Here is a 9,803-nt window from a genome sequence, read left to right as displayed (position 1 = left end):
AATTAAAGGTGTTAAGATATGATTGTAAGAGGTTGTAAAAAAAAAGTTGTAAGTATAACCTTTCTCTAATTTTGATTTAGAAAATTTATATTAGATTATCTATTCAATTTCTATAATATCAACACCAATATAAATCATTTGAATTGATCTAATAATAAAATATTTGAGTAATTTATATTTAAATTTAATTTTTATTAATGTATATCTATAAAAATGACTGGTCACTTGATTGACAAGCAAACTCAGCGAAGAGCGATGAGTATTTGGTGAAGCGGTAGTAGGGTGTTTGACTAGGAAAAAGTAAAAAAAAAAAAAAAAAGTGATAGAAAAATTTCTATCTATAACAAAAGACCACTGAATAAATAATGAAACAGGAGGATAATAAATTTTTCCGCAAAGAGCGGGGTCACTCCCGTGCCACGTTTTGCCTCTGCCAGCATAGATGATTGTACACGTGTTTGACTATATAGCAGGCTTATTTTGCCTTTGCTTCTTCCTCAAGCCGAAAGCCATATTAAACATTTTCCCTCCAATATCTATACTCATCATAGGATGTTTAGATTTTAAGGTTTCCTTCCTTTTTAATTCATCTATACTCTAAATAATAATAATCTTCTAGAAATATTAGGGAAACAAATTTATTTACAAACACACATAACTGTTGTCGAATGTGTCTCTTCCAGAAATACTTTGAAAAGTAATTGATTTTTCCTGCCGGATAAAAAATGTATCTTCTAAAAAATTATCTCCTGTTGATATAAAATAGGGGCAATATAAAAAAAGAATTTTTGAGACATACACATACTCATATGAGTCTTACTGAAAAAAAGTAATTTAAAAAATTAGCACACAAAACAATATAAATTTAGCATGAAAAATCTCTTCTTATATTATATAAAAAGTATAAATCCCTATAAAATAAGGTATGGATCCCACTTTAATTTTTTCTCATTCTTCTTTTTCAATGGATCCCATCTTAGACATATTTTTTATCCAATAACATGAAAAATCAATTATCCTCTCACAAATTCATATAAATTACCTATATGCTAGAAAGAACTCCATTGCTGTGATGCTCACAATTTAAAATTCAAATTTCCCCACACTACACCAACATGAAAAAATTTCAAGTCACTGAAGAATCATATGAGATTTGAAGTCCTATTTGAAAGAGTTTATTTTCAACTTATTTATTACAATAAGCACTTATGGAACACCTTTTATTGTTTAAATAATCTTATAAAATTAGTTCAGAACATGTATGTATAAGATGTTTTAAAATACTATCGGACACTAAGAAAACATTTTCTTTTTCTTTGATGGAACACCTCCGAAAAAGAACATTTTGCCTTGGAAGAAGTATAAATGTTCGTTTAGGATGATTTTAGTTGATAATATCCATATTATATTCAATCTCTACACAACATCTTTATTATTAGAAAATCTGCTTATACAAACAAATTTTCTTAAAGAGAATAAAAGGAAAAGAAATAAACTTAAAATCCATTGTATATATGTTTGATCAGGTATTCCACAATAAATTTCTCACTTATTAGTACTTGCAACCAAGGACTTGTTTTTAAAGTTAGTATATCATCATAACCCTGCACCGATCCTTCAGGTTAAAAAAGAAAACACGGTTTTTAGGCTTATACTCTATTTTGGTTTTGTTGTTGGAATTAGCAGTGGTAAACAAATCACTGACTTTTTAGGTGCCTTTGACTCGGTTAGTTAAAATAAGTTTACATGTTTAAAATTATTGTTGGAACCGTATTTATATTTGTATAAAAATTCGTTTAATAAAAAGGTCTGAAACTCTAATTTAAAAGCTCGACCTTAGAGTCTCTTATACTAACCTAGTATATTAATTTTTATTTTATATTACTTATAATAGTCCTCTCTCTCTTCCATCTATTTCATTTTTTTATTGATTAAACAAAAAATTTTGAATGATTTTATTTTATATTATTCTGTTGGAAAAAAAAATTATGAATATTTATATAATTACTGTTGATTGTATATTTTATTTGGATATATTTTTATTGTTTTATTTTTTTTATATAACCTAATAAGTTAAATAAGACTTTTATTTTTTTTTACAAATAAGTCAAACTTGATAAGGCTTATACGTTTAAATATAAATTTAATCTTTTAATACCAAATCTCGGCCAGGAGAGTTAACACTTCGTATTGGAATCAAATCCGAGCATAATTGATATTTAAACTTTATGTTGGTGAAAAGGAAGACCTGCAGGCTCCAGCTGAGCAATGTCGTGAGCCCCCTAGTGGACCAACGGTGCAGAAAATTGTACTGAAGTAGTTACGGGCAAATGCAGGGTCATGACGAGCCATGTCGTGAACCCCCAGTGGACAAACGTTGCAGAAAGTTGTACTGAAAGGAGATTAGTTACGGGCATAAACAGTGTCGTTACTTCTAGACTCCAGTCGCTACTCTTCAGTCTTCTCCTTTGTTTTGATTTATTTTTTTCGTCACGGTTCTTGGTTTTTGGAACGCTTTGGTGAAAACTAGAAAGGCACACCAATTGCCCGATTTCAACGTTATTGATTCTTGGAGAATAACAACTGCACTTTTCAGAGAACTTTACCAAACTTGCAGCTCGTCAATTGCGATTTGCGCGGTTTTAGTTTGACCAACTTGTAAAGTTGGGACAGTTTTCTGGCCTGACTCGGCTCCCTCTTCCCCCTTATTTGGAATGAATACATTAGCTAATAAAAAAGATAAAAGTAATAAAGTTCACAAGAGCCTTTCTGAAGATATGGCTCTCAAATTAAAAGAACAAAAGAAAATTATAGTTTATGAATTTAGGCGAGTAAAAGCGAAAGAGGTGATTGTGATTGTGATTTGGTGAATGAGATAAGAAGGAAGTAGGAATATTATCATATGAGTGGAATGCTCATCCAAGAGTGGAATTATAGTTGAGAGAAACGGACATCAGAGGAGGAAGGAAACTTGAGTTGGGACACGTCAACGGTGCCAGCTGGAACCTGGAAGCCAGAATTTTCTACTCCCGACAATGACGCACCACAGAGTCACAAACTTCCACTCACTCTCACTCCATTTCCCATTTCCCATTTCCCTCCACTCACGAGAGAAATATTTTTCTAAATCGTCCAATGAGGACATACCCCGTGCACTATAAATAGCCGCCTTTAACCTTACCACTTTGATCGATCTCGTTTTCTTCACCGTCTCTCTATAACATTCACCTCTTCTCTTGCCCTCTCTTCACTCATACTCCCTCTGTATGTGGGTGTGCAAAAGTCAGGTGAGATTTTAAGCGCATCCAAGGTTGGCCATATTCTCTTCTCTCTCTCTCTTGGAATATATATCTAGACGAAAAGCAAAAGTTATTTCTTTTGGTTCTAACCATATCATCACCAGCAAAGTTTCCAAACATCTTAGTTCCTCCAGGATATTTACTAGTCCACTTGATCTACATCTACTTTTCCCACCTCAAGTCCTCAACATTCTATTTCTACCCACCAAGCATCTTGATCTCCTCATATTTCTTTCATCACCTCAAAATTCTTACGCTTTAAAGCCGCCTTGTTCCTTTCCCACTCTTTCGTGCACTCAAACACTGCAAAACCTTACCTCTTGTCCCTTTACATTACCTCCCTCCCTTCACTCAAACAACCTTGAGACACACACACACACACAACCCTTCCTCCTTCTCTGTTTGTTTACTTTAGGCAAGCGATCCGTTCAGTCAACAATGAAGCTTGGGACCCCAACTTCCCTTTTTGAGGGCGACCCACCATGCAAAGCCAGGAGGAAAACCCAAACGAAGCTCGTTCGGATCATACTCACCGACCTAGACGCAACTGATTCCAGCGACGAAGAGCGACAAAACAAGCCAACGAGGTCACCAAGAGTGAAGAGGGAAATCATCCAGATCAAAATGCACCTACCTTTCTCAGATTCGCCTCCTCCTCCTTCCTCCTCTTCTTCCTCGGACCATGACCCGGCCAAGCGCAAGAAACCCAAGAAACCGGCACCCTCCACCTTCGCCTTGCACCGCCACAAGTTCCGTGGCGTCCGGCAGCGGCCCTGGGGCAGGTGGGCAGCCGAGATCCGTGACCCTATCCGTCGGAAACGGCTCTGGCTCGGTACCTTCAATACGGCGGAGGAGGCCGCCCTCGAGTACGACAAGGCGGCGGTGAAGCTCAAGGGCCCAAACGCCGTTACAAACTTCCCAAGGAATCCGATGGAGGGCGAGGCAGCGACACCGACACCGACGGTCGCCGTCGACAGCAATATCATAGACGTCGGCGCTCCGTACTCCGATGCTGTCGCGTCGCCGACGTCCGTCTTGGCGTACGACGGCGATTTGACGCCGTTCGACGGTTTCCGTTTCGGCGACGACGTGGACGCGTTCGGGTTCAACTTCGACGTGCCGTTAAGTCTGCCGGACGGGGACGAAATGATGACGTGTCATCAGCGGTTTGAGAAGGAGGAGGTGTTCGGCGAGTTTGATCTCGACGAGTTCATGACGTGGTCCTACTAAAATTCTTAGGGACCTATTTGATTTTTTCACTGAAAAAGTCGGGGAAAGTTTGGTAATTGCTGTGTTATGCTACGTGTGAAATTCTGAAAGTGCCCTCGCTGAAGTTTTGTTGTGCTTGGTGAAAGAGTGTAGAATTATTGTAGTGGTACGGTACAATCCCATCTTAGCACTGAAGCGGCGATTCTTTGTTTCGTGGCAAGAGATTATTTCTCAGAAATTAATTTGTTATTATTATGGAAAAAATATTGAAAAAAGAAATAGAAGTAAAGCAAGTTAGTGAGCGAGAAGACTCATAGCCATAGGGAGGGAAAATGCTATCAGAGCATGAACGACTATTGTAATTTTATATTATATATATAATTTGGTAATATTTGAAGAAATTTTCGTGTTGCCTAAAGAATAAAGATTGATGAGTTATTGTAAAAAGATGACTGAAAAGGGAAAGGCCACGTTGCGGCCGCTGCTGCTGCAACAATAAGATTCTGATGAGTGAGTTTCAAAATGGCGTATATGAGCTAAGCAGGTGGATGGGAGTACGTGTTTGAATTTTTTCAGTATTATTATTGGGAGTTTAAAACTTTAATTTTAAACCTGCCTTGAATTGGATTAATTGCGAAACAATAAACCGATTGGAATAGGTACTTTGAGGAAGTAGCCTTGATTTTCTTCTTTTATCACCCCAAAGGTTTACCGTATTGGTTTGTCTACCCATACAACAATATCTGAAAATACATTTTTTGAAGATGAAAATTTTGATTTACAAACAAAATAGAAAAGGAAAAAGAAATATATATATATATATATATATATATATATATATATATATATATTTTGGTATTCAACAGGGGCTAAAACACCCCAACAACAGAAGACAGAAAACGATACAGACAGAAATACAAAGCAACAGAAAGAAACTAAAAAAAACTCTAAAAACTAAAAACCAGTGGACAAACCACAGGTTCCTAGTTTGCAGCGGTATCCAACCCAGGATCCAGAATATCAGCAGCTAGCAGGTTGAGGAGGGCACAACGAGGAGAAGAGATTGGGGAGAGACCAAGGGGATGATCATCCAAAGCTTTTTTCGCAATCCAATCTACACACATATTAGCCTTCCTTGAGATACCATTTAGCTGAACATTCCATTCCTTTTGCAGAAATACTCGAATCTTAGCTACTAAAGGTAGTTTTCGAGTGTCATTACCCCTAAGGGTAAGTAGGCTTAAGGCTTGAGAGGAATCTGATTCCAAAGTTATCTGTTTCCAATTGTGGTTCCATGCAAATACAAGGCCATGATATACAGCCCATAATTCAGCCATTAAGGGGGAACATGAACCTAAGAAAATCGAAAACCCATCAATCCAGTCACCATTTCTACCCCTTATGAGACCTCCACAAGCAGCCTGTCCCCCATTCACAGCACCATCCACATTCAGTTTGAAATAACCATGATTAGGTGCTGTCCACTTCTCGGGTTTAATGAGAGCAGGTATGCTAAGAACCTCTCTGGACCTGTGAACAAAACTACATCTGATTTCCTCAATATGGGCAGCTAAAGGAATTGAGGGGTCCACAGGTCTCTTGTAACCTTCTTCATGAATCTCTTTGTTCCTCCAAATCCAAAGAGAGTTGCAAACTACAAAGAAAACATCTCTCCAATCCTTTCCAGAGCATGAATTAATATTTAGATTAAGACATAACCACTCCTTGAACGAAATAGGATTGAAAAATCCTTGGGGAAGAGGATAAAACATAGGTAAAAGCCAAACCTTTTTAGCCATAAAACAGTCTCTGAACACATGTAAGCACTCCTCCACTTGATCTGGACATAAATGGCAGTTGTTCGACCCTCCACTCCATTTAGTAACTCTATCTTTTGTCAACATTCTTCCATGTAGCATCTTCCATAAGAGTATCTTGAATCTCTCTTTTCCTTTCCACTTCCAAACACGGTTCCAGCAGCTGTCTGTAGGAGCAGAATCTGAAGCTGTCTGACTGCAATAAGCCATTTTAACAATAGAACTATTCGGATTCCAATATTTCCACACAATTATATCCTCTCCTACCCCATCTTCTGGATAAGGAATGGCTAAGATCAGATTAACAGTGTTTTGATCAAAATGACTTAGCAGAAATTGCATGTTCCAACCCTCCTCTGAGCAAAAATTGCTATGATTAATTGTCAAATCAGAGTCTTCATCTGTAGGAGGGGCTGCTGTGATAGATATGAGATTGCTGCTGTTTCCCACCCAGTCATCTTTCCAGAATTTAATCTTTCTCCCATTACCTATCTGCCAAACAGTGTTATTGAGCATTTTTGGCCAAATTCTGCACAGACTTTTCCACAAGTGGGAATCATAAGTTTTACAACTCACCTCTTTCATCAAATCCTTTTTCCTACTGTATTTAGAAAAAAGAACTTGAACCCATGCTTGTAAAGGAAATTGAGTAATGTTCCAGGCACCCTTTTGGAGAAAAGCTTCATTCTGCTTTCTGAGATCTATGATGCCTAAACCACCTTGATCTTTAGCCAACTTAAGACAATCCCAGCCAATCGCATGATACTTTCTTTGATTATCAGTATCTCCCCATCTGAATTTTCTTTGTAATTTTTCAATCTCATCACAAATTCCCATAGGAAGAAGACTACTTTGCATGTTGAACATAGGAATAGTTGAAATAACTGATTTGGCCAAAGTAATCCTCCCTGCCATTGACAAACACTGCTTCTCCCAACCTTGGAGCATGTTATTGACCCTATCCATTAATTCTCCATGGTGCAATTTGCTTACACGGCCATGCTTCCTTTTATAACCAAGATATCTTCCCAGATTCTTAGTATGAGCAAAACCACTAATCTCCACAATAGCATTCACAACATCCTGAGGGACATTTTTAGAGAAAAATATGCTAGATTTTTTAAGGCTCACCTTTTGGCCAGACATGCTGCCAAATTTGTTTAGACAGCTCATCACAATCCTTATTTGGTCAGAATCAGCTTCTCCAAATAACATCAGGTCATCCGCAAATAAGAGATGGGATATGGAAGGCCCACCTTTCCCAGCTTTCTTTGGCTTCCACTCCTTCTTCTCCAAGGAGTCCGTAATCAAATGGGAAAGCTTTTCCATACAAAGGACAAAGATATAGGGAGATAATGGATCACCCTGTCTTAAGCCTCTGCTAGGGGAGATACTACCAGCTTGAGTGCCATTCCAAAAGATTTCCAACTCAGAGGAGGAGATGCATTGCATGATTAGATTAACCAGAGATACTAGGAAGTTCGCCTCAGACAAAACTTCATGGATAAATTTCCAGGACATCCAATCATAAGCTTTTTCGAGATCAATCTTTATAGCAAAGAAACCCCTCTTCCCCTTCATTCTACTCATTGAATGGACCATCTCCTGAGCAATGATAATATTGTCTTGGATTTGTCTGTTAGGGACAAAGCTAACTTGTTGGGGAGAAATTAGCTTGTCTAGTAAAGGTTTCAGCTTTCCCACAATTAACTTGCTGATTCCTTTATAGATAACAGAGCAAAGAGCAATTGGCCTGAATTGGTTGATTTTTTCGGGTTTAGCCAACTTTGGAATAAGAACAAGGTGAGTTTTATTTAGCTCTTTCACCATCTCAGGTCTATTCCAAACCTGTTTAACACAATCAGTAACTTGAAGTCTCAATAATTCCCAATTCTTTTGGAAAAAGAGAGCAGGGAACCCATCTGGCCCAGGAGATTTAAGGCCATTCATAGAAAAAAAATGCCTCTCTGATTTGAGAATCGGTTATGGGATCTTGCATGACCTTCAATTCAGAGTCCTCCAAAACATGCCAGGTATGAGTAGTATTAAACCAGGGTCTGCAGTCATCTTCCTCTGAAAACAACTTCTTGAAAAAAGAGTGAATCAGCAAAATCAACTCACTTTCTTCCTTCACCATGTAACCCTGATCATTCTTTAATTCACTAATCCTGTTTCTGGCTCTCCTAATGATAGTAGTATGGTAAAAGGTAGTGTTACGATCCCCATTTGCAATCCAATTGCATCTAGCTTTTTGAAACCATAAAGCTTCCTCGTGATCCATGACCCTATTAAGTTCACATTGGAGGGCTATATCTAACTCAGTTTGAGCGTAATCCCTATCAGTGTCATAGTTGTTTTGGTTATCCTGAATCTTTTTGAGAAGATAGTATTTCCTCAATTGGATACACCTGAAAACCCTCTTATTCCACGATATAAGGGAAGGAACCAGATTGCTCAAGCTGATCCTGATGTTTAGATTCGGCTTCCACACAAACTTGAGAAAATGTGGAAAAGTAACATGATCCTGCCAGCTAGCCAGAAACCTGAACGGTCTTTCTCTCCAGTCTTGATTCTTTGGATAAAGGGAGAGCAGAAGAGGGTTATGATATGAGTTTAACCGAGGAAGACTTCTAACTGTAGCCTCTTCAAAGGTTGTTCTCCAATTAGCATTAGCACACACGGTCCAGCCTTTTGAAAACTCTATCAAGATGAAGCCACTTGGGCCCCCTCCAGGTAAAGTTAGTTCCTTTACAGCCCATATCTAACATATTGCAATCATTAAGGAAAGAAGCGAACTTCTGGCACCTGAGAAGATTAACTGGGGCTCCCCCTTTCTTCTCCTTGACGGAGGCAATCTCATTAAAGTCCCCCATCATAGCCCAGGGACCTACTAAACTGCTACTAATTCTTGTTAGGTCCATCCAAAGCTCCTCTCGAACTTCCTCTCTAAGATTAGCATAAACCACAGTAAGATAAAAATCTAACCCCTGATTCATGGAGCATGAGACATGAATAATTTGGCTCGATTTCTCTAAAATGGTTACATTGCAAAATTCCTCTTTCCATAACAACCAGATACCTCCCGAGAAACCCACTGCATCTTCTATCACAGAATTATTGAACCCCAATTGCTTTATCTTCTTTTGGGCAATAGCACCACTTATCCTAGGTTCCAAAATGGCAACCAAACTGATCTTGTACTTTTTAATGAAATTTCTGAGGGATGTCTTGAAAGACTTTTTAGCAGCACCCCTGTAATTCCAAACAAGACAGTTCATTGGATAACTAAATTGTCACCAGGATCCCCGAGTCCCTGGTCACACTCTACCATATTATCACCAGCTACTTCACTAAAAGTATTCTCCAGAAGCATTTCATCTTCCATTTCTTTCTCTTGGCTCTCCAATCTCTCAATGCCTTGATTGTTGTTAGCCATATTAGTATCCATATCCAACAGTTTATCATCCACCACACATAA

The 9,803-nt window shown here is 38.2% G+C and overlaps 2 protein-coding genes across 2 annotated transcripts; one reads left to right on the top strand and one right to left on the bottom strand.

Moving 5' to 3' along the window:
- The first annotated feature begins 2,330 nt into the window (after positions 1 to 2,330).
- Positions 2,331 to 4,832, top strand: LOC133313657 (pathogenesis-related genes transcriptional activator PTI6-like). The gene is made up of 2 exons (XM_061515052.1): positions 2,331 to 2,389; positions 3,356 to 4,832. The coding sequence occupies exons 1-2, from the start codon at positions 2,331 to 2,333 to the stop codon at positions 4,527 to 4,529; spliced, it is 1,233 nt and encodes a 410-aa protein (XP_061371036.1). The 3' UTR covers positions 4,530 to 4,832.
- A 659-nt stretch (positions 4,833 to 5,491) lies between these two features.
- LOC133313656 (uncharacterized) lies at positions 5,492 to 9,603 on the bottom strand. Its single transcript, XM_061515050.1, has 3 exons — positions 9,145 to 9,603; positions 8,289 to 9,086; positions 5,492 to 8,173 (listed from the first exon to the last, which is right to left on the bottom strand). The coding sequence occupies exons 1-3, from the start codon at positions 9,601 to 9,603 to the stop codon at positions 5,492 to 5,494; spliced, it is 3,939 nt and encodes a 1,312-aa protein (XP_061371034.1).
- Between the last annotated feature and the right edge of the window lie 200 nt (positions 9,604 to 9,803).

This window comes from Gastrolobium bilobum, unplaced genomic scaffold (assembly GCF_033153095.1).
Source record: "Gastrolobium bilobum isolate Gb01-03AN ecotype WA unplaced genomic scaffold, APGP_CSIRO_Gbil_v1 utg3001, whole genome shotgun sequence".
Classification (NCBI taxonomy): domain Eukaryota; kingdom Viridiplantae; phylum Streptophyta; class Magnoliopsida; order Fabales; family Fabaceae; genus Gastrolobium; species Gastrolobium bilobum.
Note: the sequence above shows the minus strand (reverse complement) of the source record. Positions and strands in the feature narration are given on the sequence as shown.